Source organism: Balaenoptera physalus (genome assembly GCF_965194825.1).
Source record: "Balaenoptera physalus genome assembly, chromosome: 10".
Classification (NCBI taxonomy): Eukaryota; Metazoa; Chordata; class Mammalia; order Artiodactyla; family Balaenopteridae; genus Balaenoptera; species Balaenoptera physalus.
The window spans coordinates 60,223,504-60,242,054 of NC_138889.1; the positions used below are offsets into that span (position 1 = coordinate 60,223,504).

The following is an 18,551-nucleotide window of genomic DNA, read 5'->3' on the forward strand; positions in this document are numbered from 1 at the left end:
AAATGACCGGCTTACCCAGGCCCTCTCAGCTCCAGCCTCCCAGGCCTGCCATCTAGGGCTGACCCCTGGCCCTACCCCCTCTCTCTGAACCCCTAAGTAGGAGCAGGAATGGCCAGGACCCGTGGTTTCTGCACCACAAGTGGCCTGGGGCTGGGGTGGGGGGCAGTGAGGGCAGAACCCTGTGGGAGATTCCAAAGTGGGAAAGAGTTTGATGGCTCCAGGGAACTGACCAAGGTCAGTGTGGCTGGAAGATATGGAGGTGCAGGAGACTGTGGTGGAGGGGAGGTTGGAGGGGTGAGTAGGAGCCAGATTGCGAAGGGCTTGTGGGCAGCAGTTAAAGAGCTTGAGGCAGAGAAAGGACTTGATCAGGTCTGTCTAGAATGACTGAGAAAATGCCAGCGACAGTTAACACAGTGTCAGGCACGGAGCATTCAAAGCCGTTCATTATGGTTTGATGCTTTTCATTATATCGATCATTATGAATACCCAGATTCCACTCTTACCAGCTGTGAGAACTTGGGCCAGTCACTAACCCCTGGGACCTCGTTTTTCACACCAGTAATGCAGGAAGAAGGGTAAGGAGCCTTCCTCCCAGGGATTTTATCAGGATCAAAGAGAGAGAATGGGGGGATTTCATCTCATCTCCGTTAATCCTGAAAACACTCAGCCCCCTGAGCCCAGCTGTACAGCCAGGGCCCTTCCTCTGTGTCACATGCATCCCTGCATCCCAGTTTGGGGCAGAGTAGGACTCAGCCACTGGCTCCAGAAGCCCCCAGCCACAATACAGCCCCTTTCAGGGAGGACTTCACCTTCCCCAGATCCCTTCTCTGTCCTCAACCTCGGTCCTACAAGCAGCAGACCTCTTCCTCCTCCTCAGACTCTCCCCTAGCCTTGAAGCCCTGGCCAAGGGGCTCCCAGCCTTAAGAACTCGTGGAGATTCCCAGTAAGCCAGTGTGGTGTGGAGGGGAGTGTGCAGAACCTGAGAACATCACGTGCCTTCTCTGAGCCTCACTTTCCTCATCTGCAAAATGGGAATGGAAATACCTACTTTATTAGTCTCCTATTGCTCCTGTAACAAATTACCACAAATTTAGTGGCCAAATACAACACACAATACATTCTCTTATAGTTCTGGATGTCAGAGTCCTAACATAGGTTGGCAGGGCTGTGTTCCTTCTGGAGGCTCTAAGGGAGAATCCATTCCTTTACCTTTTCTAGCTTCTGGAAGTTGCCTGCATTTCTTGGCTCCTGGCCCCATCCTCCATCTCAAAGCCGTCAGCACAACATCTTCCAATTTCTCTCTCAGTGCTTCCGTCGTCCTCACATCGCCTTTTCTCTCTCTGGCCCTTCTGCCTCCTGCTTATAAGGACCTTCGTGATTGCACTGGGTCCGCCCAGATAATGCAGGGTTATCTCCCCATCTCCAGATCCTTAACTAACATCGCATCTGCAAAGTTCCTTTTACCACATAAGGTAACAGATTCACCGTTCCAAGGATTAGGATGTGAGCATCTCAGGGGGTCGTGATTCAGCCTGTCACACACTCCTTGCAGGGTTGTTGTGAGGATTAAATGAGACAAGAAATGTGAAAGCCTCAAACAGTACCTGGGACGTGGCAGTCAGTCCCTCGGCACATTTTCTTTTTGTCCTCTCTCTGGGCCTTTGTCTCCCCATCCATAAAAAGAGGCCTATTCTAGCTCTAGCAGTTGGATCCCACCTTATCTGGAGCGTGTCATATGGTCAGGCAGACCATGCCCTAAGCACGGAATTCATAGGAAGCAGCAGAATTGAGCCCAGGATGCCCCCAGCGGCCCTCGGAAAAGCCCCCCTTCTCCTCCTCCCTCTTGGGGGTAGGCCTCCTGTTAGTTTCTGGCCAGCCGAGCATTTCCCATCATTCCCAGGGATGGCTGATGGGAAAGGCTGAGCTCACTGCTCCCTGGGGAGGGCGAGGGGTGGAGGGAGGAGAGGGAGAGGCTGGCGGCAGCTGCTTCAAGAGGCGGGGAGAGGAGAGGCCAGGAGAGGAGATTTACAGTGGGAGAGGTGGAGGTTATCAGCGCTCAGGGTGAGTGGGAGGGGGTGAGGCAGGGCCTCTAAGCTGGGCCTTGGAGAATGGTCAGCTCTTCCTTGGCATTCTCAGCCCAGCCCTGGCCATGCTGCTCTGTCCCTCTGTCCCTTCTGAGAGGCCCAGGGGTCTGGAAGACTGTGTATGTGCGCTGGGGATGGGAGGGGGGTGTCACAGGCCAGCAGGGGCTGGAAGTGAGAGATTGCTGCCAGAGAGGAGTACCGTCCCCTTCGTGAGAAGAGAGCCATCTCAGCCAGCATACATGGCCCGCCCAGGAGCCAGTCACCATGTGCCCTTTGGCTCATCATCTGCCTTCACTGTACCCTACTTTTCTTATTTGCATGTGTGTGGGGGGAGGGAGGGGGTAGGTAATAACACCATTACCGGATTTGAGAGAATCAAGTGAGATAGTGACTTTGCAGCGTATACTCTGCTATATAAGGATGTGTGAGTCCACGCTTATGCACGTCACTTTGATGTTCTCTCTTCTGCACCTTGACTACCTGGCAAACTTAATCACCCTTCAAGTCCCAGCTCAGATGTCGCCTGCTCTGTGTAACTCCCTCAGGAGCCCGTTGTCCATCTGGGAAGAATGGAGCTGCTCCCGCCCCCGAGTTGTCCTCTTTATAACCCTCTCTCGGTGCCTTTTGCAGGATAGCTGTTGGTTTGTGCATCTGCCTCCCCAGCCATATGTGGGCAGTGCATTCACCTCAGATCCCTCTGCTTCTCAAGGTCCCAGTGGTTGTGGTAGAACAGAGGCAGGATGATAAAGGCCTGGGGGAGCTGGCCTCCTGGCCTGGGCAAGGTCCCCACTTGGCAGTCCAGCCCTTAGAATCGAGCAGACCCCCATGATGGACTCAGTCAGATTCAGAGACCCCACTCAAAGCAGGTGGGCAGTCATCCAGGTACAAGAACCCTTCACTTTCTGTGATGCAAATGCTCATGCCCGCTGCCCAGGACCTCCTGCGCATGATCAGGACACCAAGGGGGACATGTTGGTAATGAGGTTTCCTGATGAGGGTGAAACCTGAGCCAAGGGACGGGGAGAGTGTTTCGGGAGAGGCTGTCTAGGCCCTAAAGAGTGTATTCCATAAGCTCATCCACCACACTCCAGGGACCCCCCAGGAGGCCCATATCCCAGTGCCTCAGGCCCACTAGATACACAGAGAGGGCCAAATAAATGTTGGGGGATTTGGCCTCCCACTCCTCTCTATGTGTTCTCACCTGTGATTATTTGTCTCCCCCGCATCTCTCCAGGGTCCTGTATAGCCTTGTTCATGCTGGCACTTCCGGTGCCTCTCAGTGCCCTCATCCTACCGTATGTTGAACTTGGATTATGCTCCAGGCCTAGGCAGACATCAGCCCATTCATTCCCCTCCACACCCTGGAGGCGGTCATATGATCCCACTATCCAGGTGAGGACGGGTGAGGTGAGGAGCCATTAAGTGCCAGGGTGGAGATCTGGACCCTGTTCCCAGTTGCTCTTTTCCACTTCCTTCACCGTTTGCATGGTCTCTCTGAGGTTCGAGGAAAGATGGCCTGAGCGTCTCGGTTGGGGCAGGTGGAGCTGGTACTGAGTTGTCACTTCAGACAGTTTGGTAGCTAAGGCCCAGCGCTGTTCCTCCCGGCAGGTTTCTCACACCCCGCCCCCGCCCCCAAATCCGTGTGAGGAGCAGGTGGAAGGTAGATTGCCAAGCCCCAGGGTGTGCTTTGGCGAGAGGTTCAGAGATGCCCTGGAATGCCCTTCCCTGCTCGCTGTCTCACTGAAGGCGGCTGCTCTTGGCTGGCTTCACTGTGCTCACCTCATCTGCAAGCCTGTATGTTTCTGGAAGTAATGGAAATGCATTTCTTAAAAATGCTCGATAATTCAGCCTTGTCAGCCTTGGTCTCTGCCCAGCACTCTGGCCTCCCAGGAACTCCTCATACCCATCACCTCCTCTCAGCGGCCCAGGCCCATACGAGGTGACGTGACCCTCACGGAGAGCTGGTGAACCCGCTGAACCCTGTCCAGCAGGGACCTGCCCAGGGCCACCCAGCGAGTCTGTTTCTTGGGGGATGGTGGTGACGGTTAGTATTTTCACCACTTACAGAGTTCTAACTGTGTGCCAGGGCCTCACTTAACACTGTAGATGGCGGAAGTGCAGGCTGATGCAGTAGCAGGCCTGCCTCACCCCAGCCCTTAACTCCTTTGTGTTGCACCTTGTCTGAGCCGAGCACAGTCCCTGCAGCTCCCATCCTGGGGGGCAAACCCCCGCTGGATTACGCCCACCAAGGAGGTGTATGAGATAGGTACCCTCAGCCTGGAGGCTCAGTGAAGCCCCCTGAGGGAATAATGCCTCTTTTTTTCCCCTTCAGTTGTCCTCAAGATTAAACAGGAGGAATAGGTCAAATACTTAGCATATGACAAATAAATGATAAATCTTAAAATAATTGTTATTGTGGTTTTGTGGGTTTGTTTTCTAAAGTTTAATAAAACTACTCAAAGTTTCAGAAGAAAACTATGATTTTGAGATGACTGACAAGCACATATTGTACATTTGTAATATTCCTCTTTCAGAGAACCTTTTACATCGGAACTATACCACAGGATGTCCAATAATGAAAGTATTTGGTTTGGAACACACTTAGGATAAATTGTATCTTTCAACAGTATCTCATTCTTGTAAAACCCAGAAGCGTCGTTACTATATTTTTACTTCCTAATTTATCAGGCATTTGGTTTGAACTGCTTACATTTCTTATTTCTACTCTGTGACTTTGAGCAAGTTACTTAATTTCTCTTTGTTTCCTCATATATAGAGTGGCGATAATAAGAGTATCTACGTTACAGGGTTCTTGTGAGGATAAATGAGTTAAATACAGTGTTTAGAATAGTGCCTGACACTTAATAAACATCGTTTATAATAATAATTATTATTACTATTTCTTAATAAGAAAATACACCCAGATTAGTTACCAAATCTGGTCAGGTTGCCTTTCAGTGACTAAGCCCAGGCCCCTGGGCTTCCTGCTCGGTTTCTGCCTCGTGTGACTAGCCCCCAGGGCCCCGGGTGAGGCTGAGCTCATAAAAAGTGTCGGCAAAGCACTTTGTGGATCAATGCTAACTAATAGCAGCTCCCTGGAGCTGGCGCATGTAGGGAAGACTCTCGTGGAGGCAGCTTGAACCAGGCTCAGGGGCGGCCCCTGGGGAAGGCCAGTGATGTCCTCAAGGCGGGACCTGGGAAGGGCCCTGCCTTCCCTCCTCCCTGTCGCCTCCTGCCACTTTAACGAGCAGTGGGTGCTGACAAAGTTTGGAGATGGGTGGGGGGTGTTAGTGGCCACACGGGGAAGAGGTTTGCCCATTTAGTGACAGAGTCAGGAGCAGAGACCCATCTAGCCCACACACCTGGTCACTTCCAGGCCAGAGCTGGGTGCACGGCCTGTCCTGGGCATCCTCTTGTCAGGGATCTCCCAGTCATCCCTATTGCTGTCTCTCAAGAGGTCAACATTCCTGGCTGACAAAGACAGCTGCTGGCCTTTGCCCAGACACATGCCTGTCTTAAGAATGGCAAAGCAGCTTCTGTTCAGTTGCGGGCATGAATGGGAAGTTGGCATGGGACCTTGTGCAAGGGAGGTTGTGGGCAAGACTTCCCCTAGTTCTGCCCCAGGGGGAAGTCCTTCTTTGAGCCTCAGACAGAACTGAAGTCTGTTTTGGGAACTGCTGAGGAGGCAGCAGACAGGAATGTGCCCTCTGGGAGCTCATGGTCTGATGGAGGGGGCATGGTCCTATTCTCCAGGAGAGAGACTCCGGTCTGCTGGTGGGGGCAGGGAGGGGGGATGTGGCTCCTGTTTCCTGGGACTTCCGATCCAGTGGAGGGGACATAGCCCTCTTGTCCTCTAGTAGCTCCTTGTCTGAGGAAGGAAGCATGAACTTTGTCTGCAGCAGCCTACTATCTGATGGAGAAGTCATGGCCACTGCGCTCAGGGAATTCTTATCTGATAGAGGAGATATGACCTCTGCCCTCAGGAAGGCCCCCTGTCTCCCTGTTTGATGGGGGAGGCTCATCTCCTTCTCTCACTTAAGAAGCCCCATTTGATGGCCTCTGCCTTTGCTCCCTGCCTCCCTGGCCTGATTCATGGGGAGCTCTGGTCTACAGGCAATACAGAGAGCTGGGCAGAGTAAGGGGCTAGGCTGCCGTGGGGCAGGGCGGAAGGGAAGAAGGGGGCGCTTTAGAGGGGCTCCCGTAGCGAGTAAGGGTGACAGGAAAGGCTTCCCAGCCGAGGTGCCTTTATGGAACAGTCTGATGGAAGGAGGTGCCTGGCTGTGATGAGTACCCACTGGGGATCAGGGGGTGGTCCTTCAGGCTGGGAAGGGTAACTTTGGGAGCCTGTCTCCACGCAGGCCAAACTGCTGGAGTGGAAAGGGTCCCTGGAGACTCTCACCTTCTGCCTGTCCGTGCACAGGCCGAGTACTGCCAGCCCAGAGACATCCGCCCTCCAAGGCCTGAGAAGCCCAGAGGAGGAGAGGAAACAGGACGCGTATCAGGAACGCCTTTTCCTTTTGTTTGTAACTAACCCCCTCACTCGGGGCTGGGGAGAGCTGATTCTGCAGGGCCTGCCCTGGCCTGACTGCTGCTGCCCGCAGCCCCCAGCACTGGGTCTTCCACGGCCTCCCTCCTTCCCACACAGCCCCCCACCCCGCCTCAGCTACTGCTCCTGGGCTGGTCCCTTAATTTCACCGAGACTCAGGGCTCTCATCTGTAAAATGGGGTAAGACTTCCTATCTGCCTCATAAGGAAGTTTGTTTTTTCCTTTCTTTATAGGATTTACATAATTTATTCCTTTATCCATGAGATGTGCCTGGAGCACTTCCTGTGTGCTGACCTCTGGGGTGGGCAGGGGCAGAGAGTGTAGGCGAGGAACAGGTGCGGGCAGACAGGAAGTCTGTTTGGGACTTGTGTGAGGAGTCTGGGGACATCCGAGTACACATGTCCCAAGGCTAGTGGGTATGGGGTCAGAGAGGGTCTGGCTGGAGATGGAGGTTTGGCTTACCAGCATCTGGTGGCAGCTAAAGGGGCCAGGTGGGTGGGGTCACCAAGGGAACTGCCTGTCATGGGTCCTGGGAAGGGGTGGAGGCCAGGCCCTGGAGGTCACAGGGAGCCGGGCTCTGCTCTGGAGCCTACAGACAGCTGGGCACAGGGCAGGGATGGGGGACCACTGAGTCAGGGCTCCAGTGGCTAAGAGGAACGGGCCTGGGATGGGGTCACAGGATGGTGCTCCTGGGGGGGTGTCGAGACCTTCGCTTTGGCAAGCTGGGTGCGGGGGTGTGTGGGAAGGATGGTCCTTGGGTTGAGGAGACAGTAAATTATGGCAGAGGTGCTCAGACATCAAAAGAAGGTGGTCAGGCAGATTGGCATTCTCTTTTTGTTTTGGCTGCACCGTGTGGCATGCAGGATCTTAGTTCCCCAACCAGGGATCGAGCCCGTGTCCCCTGCAGTGGAAGCGCGGAGTCTTAACCACTGGACCGCCAGGGAAGTCCCGGATTGGCATTCTCTTATTCTCATGATTTCAGTTAGTCTTCTGCTGGCTAGAGGGCTGCTGTGGGAGCACGTGTGTTTACGTGGTGTGTGTATGGTGTACGTCGGGGGAGCTGTAGGTGAGATGTGTGTGGGGTGTGTGATGCAGGTGTGCGCATGGAGTGTGCTTAGTATTTGTGTGTGTGGTCTGTGTATGTGGTGTGTATAAGTGTAAGTGGTATATAAGTGGTGTGAGATGTGAAGCATACGTGGTATGTGTGTGGTGCAAGTGTGCACGATGTGTGTGGTGTGGTATGTGGTGTGTTTCGTACATGTGTGGTGTGTGTTGTGCCTGTAGGTACATGTGTAGGGCGTGTAGGGTATGTGTGGTGTGTGTTGTGTGTGTGTGGTGTTTGTGGGTATGTGTCAGGTGTGTGTGTCTCTGTGTGTGTGCATGGTGTGTGTGTGTGTGTGAGGTGTGTAGAGTTTGTGACTGCATACAGCAGGCTGGTGCTGAGCCATTTGCCTGGGCTGGAAACTTAGAAGCATCCACCAGGCTTCCGAATTTCCCTACTCTATTTAGGGTCACATCCAATCGTCCACTGGTAACAGCTGGCTATCCAGAAAAAAAAGGGGGGGTGGGGTTGTAGTATTTGCCGATTTCTGTGGTGTAAATTCTTCCACCGAGGATTTCACCCTACTAACGTCATGTCATTGAACATGGAGTTGGGAAGAGATGCACAGTAGGGCACCATCTTTATAGTGAAATTTAGTGAAAAAATAGTAAGTGATAAGTTTTGAGTATGTATTCCCTTTGTTTGTTTTTTTTAAATGAGTGTTGATAGTTTTTTTTAAATAAATTTATTTATTTATTTTATTTTTGACTGCGTTGGGTCTTTGTTGCTGCGCATGGGCTTTCTCTAGTTGTGGCGAGCGGGGGCTACTCTTCGTTGCGGTGCGCGGGCTTCTCATTGCGGTGGCTTCTCTTGTTGCGGAGCACGGGCTGTAGGCGCACAGGCTGAAGTAGTTGTGGCACAGGGCTCAGTAGTTGTGGCTTGCGGGCTCTAGAGTGCGGGCTCAGTAGTTGTGGCGCATGGGCTTAGTTGCTCCGCAGCATGTGGGATCTTCCCGGACCAGGGCTTGAACCCATGTCCCCTGCATTGGCAGGCGGATTCTTAACCACTGCACCACCAGGGAAGCCCTCCCTTTGTTTTTATTTTTTTACTTTAAAAAAAATTTTATTTATTTATTTATTTATTTTTGGCTGCGTTGGGTCTTTTTTGCTGCATGAGGGCTTTCTCTAGTTGCGGCGAGTGGTGGCTACTCTTCATTGCGGTGGCCTCTTGTTGCAGAGCACGGGCTCTAGGCATGTGGGCTTCAGTAGCTGTGGCACTAGGGCTCAGTAGTTGTGGCTCGCAGGCTCTAGAGCACAGGCTCAGTAGTTGCGGCGCATGGGCTTAGTTGCTCTTCGGCATGTGGGATCTTCCCGGACCAGGGCTCAAACCCGTGTCCCCTGCATTGGCAGGCGGATTCTTAACCACTGCACTACCAGGGAAGTCCCTCTCCCTTTGTTTTTAATATAATTTATTTAATTGTGATTTTGGATCAGGATTTCTCACCATCAGCACTGTTAACATTTGGGCTCGAGGGTTTTTGTTGGGAGCAGGGAGGGGGCTGGCCTACACATTGTGCAGGCAGCACCCGTGACCTCCGCCCACTAGATGCCAGTAGCAGCCCTCCCCCAAGTCGTGATCACCCAAATGTCTCTAGACATTGCCAAATGTCCCCCAGGGGGCTGATTTACCCCAGTAGACAGCCATTTCACCCCCAGCAGAGAGCCATTGGCAATGGCTGTGTTTAACAACTAGCTCACAAAATTCCTACAAGTGTGACAGTCGGCTCTATGAGCCTGTACAAGCCAGCTCCAGCACATCATGGGCACTGTATCTAGCTAAATATAAGACATGGGTTTTTCTCCCCAAAATTCTTTCTCAAGAAAGAGCCACTACCCTAGGCCATACCTTTCAATCTGGACAGAGCTCCTGACCACAGAGGGCTCTCAGCCCCTGACCGGTCCCCAGAGTGGTTGAAGCAAAGTTGGAGATGCACTGCCCTACTGATCTGTTCTGATATTTTATGAAATGTGACAATGGAGAAAAAAGTAACACTTCTGAATTAATATCTTATTTTATTATATGTTCTTCTGTATCCCTAAAAGTTTATACGTGCAAATTGGCAAAAACAAAAACAAAAAAACCATACACACAGACACACACACACACACACAGACACACACACACACACACCCAAGCAAGTAAAACTTTAAATAAAGTCTTCCCACTGGGAAAACCATGGCTGCCGCGTGTCTGGGGCTGCCCTGTGTGTAACGTGCTCCTGCTGAGGCTGCACACACCCGTGTCTTATCCCGGCGGCCAGGCGGCCCGCCTCTGATTCGCCTCTTGGCCCAGGTCCTATTTTTTCCCATCTTCAAGCTCAGGGTTTGGCCCTTGTTTATTCATTTATTCATTCATTCGAAATATTTACTAAGCACCCACTATATACCAAGGAAGATGACTGAAGGAAGACAGGGTTCCTGCTCTCTGGAGCTTGTCAGTATTTCACTCCATGCCATCCACTGGGGAGCAGAGATGTGCAGGCTCGTGTGGATGCTGAGGGGACATGGGGCAGGATAGAGGCGAGGAAGGGAGAAGTGCATGTGTGGGTGGCTATTGTGTGCCTGAAGCTGAGCTGGGCACATAATACATCGTATCTTCCCACCCTCCTGCTGTGCTTCTGAGGGAGGGTTTTGTTTATTTGTGGAGTATCTCTCTCTCTCCCTGCTCCAGAGTGCAGGTGTCCTGGTGACAGGGCACAGGGGCCTCTATCTTCTGGAGGTAAGAACAGTGTCAAGCCCAGAGATTGGAAAAAAAGGAAGAAAATCAAGGAGGGGAGTAGCAAAGATGGATGGAGAGAGGGAAGGAGGAAGGGGTCAGGGCAAGGACACTTTAAGCTGAAGCAGTCAGGGAAGGCTTCTTGGATGAGGTGACATTGGGAAGGAAGGATGGGAGGGATTGCAGTGGGAGAACCGATAGAAAGGCTATTACAGAAAGAGGGAATAACAGGGCATGTCCCTGGAGATTTCTGGAATGTGAGGGTCTAAACTAGGAAGAGAATATCATAAACTGCTGTTTTCTACCCAAGACTGAGAGAGAGACAGACAGCTAAAAAACTTGTTTGTCTCCAGTGGAGTTAATATAACCATCCCCTCCCACCTGAGGGACAGCTGGGCAAGAACTCTCCCCTGGGCGCTGGAGGGAAGGCAGAGTGTTGGCTCAGGGAATGAGGATAATAGCAATAATAATTACAATACCAATGATGTCTGCTTCCCTCTATCATTCCCTACTAGGTACCAAGCCTTTATATATGCCTTCACCTATGGGGTAGATATCAACCCCACTTTCCAGATGATGGAAAGTATGCCTCAGAGAGGAAGCAAAACTCAAGGTCACACAGGACTCAGGCGGGGTCTGCTTGCTTCAGCGTCTGCACTGTTTCCTCCGCCAGCACCCTTCCCTTCCTGCCTCTCAACCCTCGAGAAGGCTGGAGAGCATTCAGGTGCAGTCTGTGGGCTCTTTGGGATCCAGCTGCCAGCCTGCTTGGTGAAATTATTAGCTTTCGATTTCAGATGTCCAGTTTCGTGGGTTACTAGAAAATGGGCCAGGCTCCTTTAAGAAACTCTCCCCTCTGTCCGCGGCCACCTGGTGGCTCCCCTCCTCCCTCACTCTGCACCCCCTGGAAATCTTCACATATATGGATCATGGCTAGAAAAGTGAACACATGAATGTGGACAAGAGGCTGGAGCAATTGCTGTCTGCCTAGATGCCTGTGAGGAGTCTGGAGCCCTGGAGCTTGACTTGGCCAGACCCCAATCCACCACCCCTCACCCCTCAGGCCTGTGCCCAAGGAAGCCATGCAGGATTCTGAGCAGGGGTGTGACAGGAGCACCAGAAGCCTGGGACTCTCCTCCCAGTCTGTGACTGGACACACCCCAGAGTCTCTCTGGGCCTTAGTTTCCTGGCCCGGGTGCAAGATTCTTCTCTCCCTTGGGTGTTGATTTCTCTGTCTGGGAAATAAAGCAGGCTGCACTGTGATCCCTCATGCTCCCCAAATCTGTGAAACAGGGGTGACATCTCCTGTCTTCTTGCCTCCTCCTCCTGTCCTGGGCTGTCCCGAGAAGCAGGTGCACTAATGGCGGGTAAACAGGCAGGCAATGTTCTGACACAGGGAGGGCTGTTCAGTTCTGGCAGAGCAGACAAGCCTGCACACAAATAACTCTGCTACCAGGGAGAGTGTGATAAGGGCTCTAGAAACCTCTTTGCTGCCACAGCTACCTGCTCCTCACACCTCCCGGCTCCCTGATGGCTGTTCTCACACCCTGGAAAGTGGGTCAGAATGTAGGGCAGGTGTACCTGAGGGTGAATGCCCCCTTGCAGGTCCCCACCCTACCCAGCTGAGCTATGACTGCTATCAGGGGCAGGGATGGGGGAAAGGTATGGGGTGACAGCATCTCTGCGTCCAAGGTACAGTCCTGGCCATTCTCCTTCCCTCTAAGTACCTATGGCTCCCCATTACCTTCTGGATATGGTCTGAGGTCCTTAGTCTGGCATTCAAGACCCTTTATACCTAGCCCAGGGCCTGGGGCATGGAGGTGCTCCGTGACTATCAGGGAAGTGAGTGGACCTTCTCTGGCCCATCCTCCTCCCTGGTGCTCCTCCCAGGCACTTGGGACATACTGCAGATTGCCGACTGTCTCCCAAACGTACAGTGGACTCAGTTGTGAGGCCCCCACCTGCAGTGCTGTCACCCCTTCCACACCTCTGTGTGTTCTTCAAGATCCCCCTCGTTGCTACTTCCTCCCTTGAAGCCTTTCCTGACCCCCTCAGACAGAACCACACAATCCTACCTGTAAGGTAGTATTGTGAGTGGTGAAAAGTGTCATCCCTGCAGCTAGACTGCCTGGGTTCCAATATCAAGCTGTGCACCTTACTAGCTGTGTGACCTTGGGCAAATGACTTAGACTCTCTGTGCCTCAGTTTCCTCATCTGAGAAAGTGGGATAGTAGTACCTCCTCATATGTTGTTGGAGGAACAAATGACACAATATTTATCAAAAACAAATATTTATGGCACACTTAGAGCAGTAACTGGCACCTGGTTTCTCTCCTGGATGAGTTTTCTGTTGTTGATTGAGCTTAACATCTGAAGGTCTCCCCACATTCACTGTATTCATAGCATTTTTATCTAACATGAATTTTCTGATGCTCACAAAGGATTGAATTGTTGCCAGTGCTCTCTCAATTCACTGGTAGTGAATCTGCATTTGTGGATAAGCTCTACAAGATGAGTTTTCTGATGCTGAGTAAGACATGTTTGGCTAAATGATTTCCCATAGGCGGCCCATTCATGGGCTTCCTCTCCTGTATGAGTTTTCTGATGCTGGCTTTGAGACTTTGACTACGTTATTCAGGGTCTCTGAATCTCAGGTTCCTCCTTTGAAAAATGGGAATGTTTAGATGGCATAATATACTATCTTAATGTGTGTGAAGTTCTTAGCACAGCACCTGGATTATAGGGAAAGCTTAATGCACGGTGACCGACGTGGTTGGTGGGTTTATCTCACTTGGCTATACCGTGTTTTTTTGTCAGCAGGAACTATGAATTATTCATCTTAGTGCCCGCAGAGCCTGGCAGTGGTAGGAGTGTGTGAATGTTTACTCGGTAAGTGAATGATAAATGGGAGAGTCATTGGTCAAAGCTGAGCAGAGGCCCGTGTGGGTGTATCAGTTGTATACCTGGCTCAGCCTGATGGTGGCTGGGACCCCGCCGCTATGAAGTATTTTCTAAGCCCAGTGCCTATTGATCCTGACAGCCGAAGAGAAGCATAGATAGAAGAAGAAATCCCTGGAGTCCACTCACCCAGAGCAAAGGACCATCCCCACCATCTTTTTAAACTTCATCCATCCTCACTATTGACTAATTCTCTCTTAGGGCATTCATTCAACAGCATTCCACCTGTTTTTATTTACTGAGCACCTACTGTGGCCCAGGCACCGTGCTGTGCCCCAGGGATCCAGTGTCAAAAATACAAATAAGATCTCTACTCTCATATAAGTTATGAAAGAGAAGCAGAGGGTGAGTAAAGAGACTTTTACAAAGTGTGGTAAATGTTGTGACGGAGACACACTGGGTGTGGGAGTTGGGGGGCATCTAATCCAGACTTGGGGGGAGTCAGGGAAAGCTTCCTGGAGAAAGAGAGTGCTAAGCAGAAGACCCAGCACGCAGTTCTAGCAGTTGACACAGCAGGCTTGGGGAAGGGTCTGAGGAATCACAGAGACGTAGACTCTGGATTGTAAAATTGCAGTATCCGGGATTCTAGCATCAAAGGATCCAAATGACAGGATCCATATTTTCTCTACTGTGCTTACAATATTTTTTTCACTAAGACTTGAGACATACCTTGTTAGGGAAGCCCTGGCATCTTTATGAAGTAATTTGTGCTCATTGTACAACATGGAAAAATAAGGGATATAAAAGAATGAATGGGTGGGTGGACGGAGTTTCCTTCAACCCCTGTTAACATTTAGGCACATTTCCTTTCCTTTCATTCATTTTTTGGGGTTGTTTTTAGTTTTAGTTTTTAAAACTGAGATATCATTTACATACCATAATATTAGCAGTTTTAGTGTTTTTTAGTATTTTCACAAGGTTGTATAACCATCACCACTATCTAATTCCAGAATATTTTCATCACCCTATTAGCAATCACTTCCCATTTCCCCCTCCCACCAGCCCCTGGCAACCACTGATCTGCTTTCTGTTTCTATGTAGTTGCCTATTCTGGACATTTCATATAAATGGAATCACACAATATGTGGCTTTTTGTGTCCGGCGTCTTTCACTTAATATAATACTTTCAAGGTTCATCCATGTTGTAGCATGAATCAGTGCTTCATCCCATTTTATGGTTGAATAATATTCCATTGAATGTATATGCCACATTTAAAAAAATACATTCATCAATTGATGGACATTTTTTTTCACTTTTTGTGACTGTTATGAATAATGCCACTATGAACATTTATGTACAAGTTTTTGTGTGGACATCGTTTTCAGTTCTCTTGGGTATCTACCTAGGAATGGAATTGCTGGGTCTTATGTTAACTCTATGTTTGATGTTTAGAGGGACTGCCAGACTGTTTGCCAAAGTGACTGCACTGCTTTACATTACCACCAGCAATGTATGAGGGTTCCTGTTTCTCCACATCCTTGATAACACTTGTTATTGTTCTTCTTTTTCTTTTTTAATTTTCTTCACTTATTTGTTTATTTTTGGCTGCGTGGGATCTTCGTTGCTGCGCACGGGCTTTCTCTAGTTGCGGCCAAGGGGGGCTACTCTTCATTGCGGCGCGCGGGCTTCTCATTGCGGTGGCTTTTCTTGTTGCGGAGCACGGGCTCTAGGTGCACGGGCTTCAGTAGTTGTGGCACAGGGGCTCTAGTTGTGGCTCGCGGGCTCACGCAGTAGTTGTGGCGCACGGGCTTATTTGCTCAGCGGCATGTGGGATCTTCCTGGATGAGGGCTCGAACCCGTGTCCCCTGCATTGGCAGGCAGATTCTTAACCACTGCGCCACCAGGGAAGTCCCTGTCCTTCTTTTTCACTGTAGCTATCCTAGTGGGTGTGAAATATCTCACTGTGGCTCCCCCTGCCCTGCCACACCAATCGGCTTGTGGGATCTTAGTTCCCAGACCAGGGATTGAACCCAGGCCCTTGGCAGTGAAAGCAGAGTCCTAAACCACTGGACAGCCAGGGAATTCCCCTCATTGTGGCTTTAATTTGCATTTCCCCCATGACTAGTGATCTTTTCATGTGCTTATTGGCCACTTGTATATCTTCTTTGAAGAAATGGCTATTCGAATTCATTGCTTGTTTTTAACTGAGTTATTTGCCTGTTTGTTGTTGAATCGTAATAGGGTCTTTATATATCCTGGATACTAGGCTCTTATTAGATACATGATTTGAAAATATTTGCTCCATTTTGTGGATTGTCTTTTTACTTTCTTGATAGTGACTTTTTTATTTATTTATTTATTTATTTATTTTTGGCTCTGTTGGGTCTTCGTTTCTGTGCGAGGGCTTTCTCTAATTGTGACAAGCGGGGGCCACTCTTCATCGCGGTGCGCGGGCCTCTCACTATCGCGGCCTCTCTTGTTGCGGAGCACAGGCTCCAGACGCGCAGGCTCAGTAATTGTGGCTCACGGGCCCAGCTGCTCCGCAGCATGTGGGATCTTCCCAGACCAGGGCTCGAACCCGTGTCCCCTGGATTGGCAGGCAGATTCTCAACCACTGCGCCACCAGGGAAGCCCGATAGTGACTTTTGAAGCTCCAAAGTTTTTAATTTTGATAAAGTACAATTTATCTACTTTTTCCTTTAGTTGCCTGTGCTTTTGGTGTCCTATCTAAGAAACCATTGCCTTATCCAAGGTCATGTAGATTCACACTTATGTTTTCTTCTAAGAGTTTTATAGTTGTAGCTCTTACATTTAGATCTTTGGTACATTTTGAGTTAATTTTTGTATATGGTGTGAGGTGGAGGGGGTCTGACTTCATTCTTTTGCATATGGATATCCAGTTGTCCAAGATTCATTTGCTGAAAAGACTATTTCCAAAGACTTGTCTTGGTTCCCTTGTTAAAAATCAATTGACCGTAAATATATGGGTTTATTTCCGGACTCTCAATTTTGTTCCATTGATCTCTATGTCTATCTTTATGCCAGGATCACACATTCTTGATTACTGTAGCTTTGTAGTAAGTTTTGAATTTGGGAAGTCTGAGTCCTCCAACTTTGTTCTTTTTTTTTTTTTTTCAAGATTGTTTTGGCTATTACACTTCCATATGAATTTTATGATCAGCCTGTCAATTAATGCAAAAAATCCAGCTGGGGTTTTTGATAGGGATTGCATTGAATTCATAGATCAGTTTGAGGAGTATTGCCATATTAACAACCTTGTCTTCTCCTTCTTTCTTTTGGGTATTTATTGAGTATAAAGTTGAGCTTATGCCAAACATACTGTTTTGATTCCTGATTTATTCTGCTTAATATTCTATCATAGGCATTTCCCTGTGTTATGAAAGATGCAAACATAATTTCAATGCTATGTAGTATTATTCCATTGTTTGGCTGTACTATACAAAATTATAAACTCTTGGTTGTTGGATAATCTATCTAGGAAGGTACTTTGTTCTGGGTCCCTCATGATATAGGCCTCTCCCTATAGGCACAAAGGGACATTGGGAGGACTGGTGGCACACAGAAAAGCAGCAGAATCAGAAAATAGGATCCAACAGGCTGCACAGACACTGATACAGCATGTTTGTTTTAGGCATGTTCTCTAGAACAGTGGACTTGAAACAGTTAAAAATTTGCAGCATGATATTCATTTTACATTGTAACTCAGTTCATCTGAAATGAAATTTTACTAAATAATATTTACTTTTCCTGTTAGCCAGGAGAAGCTGGTCTGCTGCACTTACAAACAACCCCCAAATCTCAGTGGCTCAAGAGCTTTCTTTCTCTCTCATGCTACATGTCTATCATCTAGCAGGAGAGCCCTGGGATTTCGGTCTCTGAAGGCTTTCCCATCCAGATCATTGCTGATTTCAGTGATAGAGGAAAGAGGGTGTGGTAGGCAGAAGAATAGCGCCCCCCCAACAATGTCTACATCTTAATCCTTGGAACCTTTGAATATGTTATATCACATGGCAAAGGGGAATTATAGTTGCAGATGGAATTAAGTTTCCTAAAATCAGTTGATCTTAAAATAGGGAGCTACATGTATTCATAAAGGTCTTTAAAAGTGGAAGAGGGAGGCAGAAGAGGAGGTCAGAGCGATGCAATGTGATAAGAACCCAACCTGCTGTTGCTGGCTTTGAAGATGGAGGAAGAGGCCTTGAGACATGGAATGTGGGTGGAAAGGGCAAGGAAACAGATTTACCCCTAGAGCCTCTGGAAAGGAACGCAGCCCTGCTAACATCTTGATTTTAACCTAGTGAGGTACATTTTGAACTTCTGAACTACAGAACTGCCAGATAATACATTTATGTTGTTTTAAGCCACTAAGTTTGTGACCCTTTGTTATAGCCTCCATAGAAGACTAATATAAACAGCATGGGGAATCATGCACCAGCCCTTAAATGCTTCTGCCCGGAAGTGACATATGGCACTTCTACTCATGTTTCCTTGGCCAGAGCAAGCTGCATGAGCATGACTAACTTCATAGGACTGGAGAAATTTGATCCACCCATATGCCCAGACTTAGAGGGCAACAGAATATTGGTAAATATAGTAGTATCTACTATACCTTTGCCATCTGCACCTGATGCTTGTATCTTTCATTCTATTCCATTAAAAAACAACAACAACAAAGTGCTGGTGGCAACTCTGTAAGTTGATTTCATTGTCAACTAATGGGTTGTGACCCCTGGGTTGAAAAACACTGCTCTACAGACCCTCCTCTGCCCATGCCTGATGGACCACATGACACACCCTAAGCCTAGCTGATTGGCCCAGGCATCGGACACCTGACCAAAACTGACCAATGAAATTCCTCTCCTGGGGATTTGGAATTGGGCCATTCAGCCAGTTAACCGTGGGAAGCTGAGCAGAGGCAGAGTAGAAATAGGGTCGGAGTGAGAGCCACATGCAAGCCAAAATGATGGAGGGGCAGAAAAGCCCTGAGTAAGCAGAGAGTTGGTCCACAGAGACAATGTAGCAGCCGCACAGAGAGCAGTGCAGCCGGGAGAACATGCAGCCCCAGGGAGAGAGGTGGAGAGAGAGAGCAGCCGCCTGAGAGGCTGATGGCTTCCCCGTTCCTGGCTCCAGCCCCCGTGCGTCCTGCCTGCATATCCTTCCCGTGAGATTTTTGCCTCCTTATCATAC

General features: G+C 49.5%; 1 protein-coding gene across 10 annotated transcripts in view; it reads left to right on the forward strand.

The window, feature by feature from the left end:
• The window catches only part of ARRB1 (arrestin beta 1), an 87,812-nt gene that overhangs the window by 39,496 nt on the left and 29,765 nt on the right, over positions 1 to 18,551 (forward strand). Inside the window, exon 1 of one of the 10 annotated variants that reach the window (XM_082411300.1) lies at positions 6,789 to 6,810. The exons of 4 other annotated variants lie outside the window; for them this stretch is intronic. In XM_082411300.1, the coding sequence (XP_082267426.1) occupies positions 6,806 to 6,810 (5 nt within the window). In that variant the 5' untranslated portion in view covers positions 6,789 to 6,805. Of the gene's footprint in view, positions 1 to 6,788; positions 6,811 to 13,307; positions 13,334 to 15,114; positions 18,526 to 18,551 lie in introns of those variants that run through there. 5 more of the 10 variants (XM_082411299.1, XM_082411302.1, XM_082411294.1 and 2 more) reach the window with 5 other exon arrangements.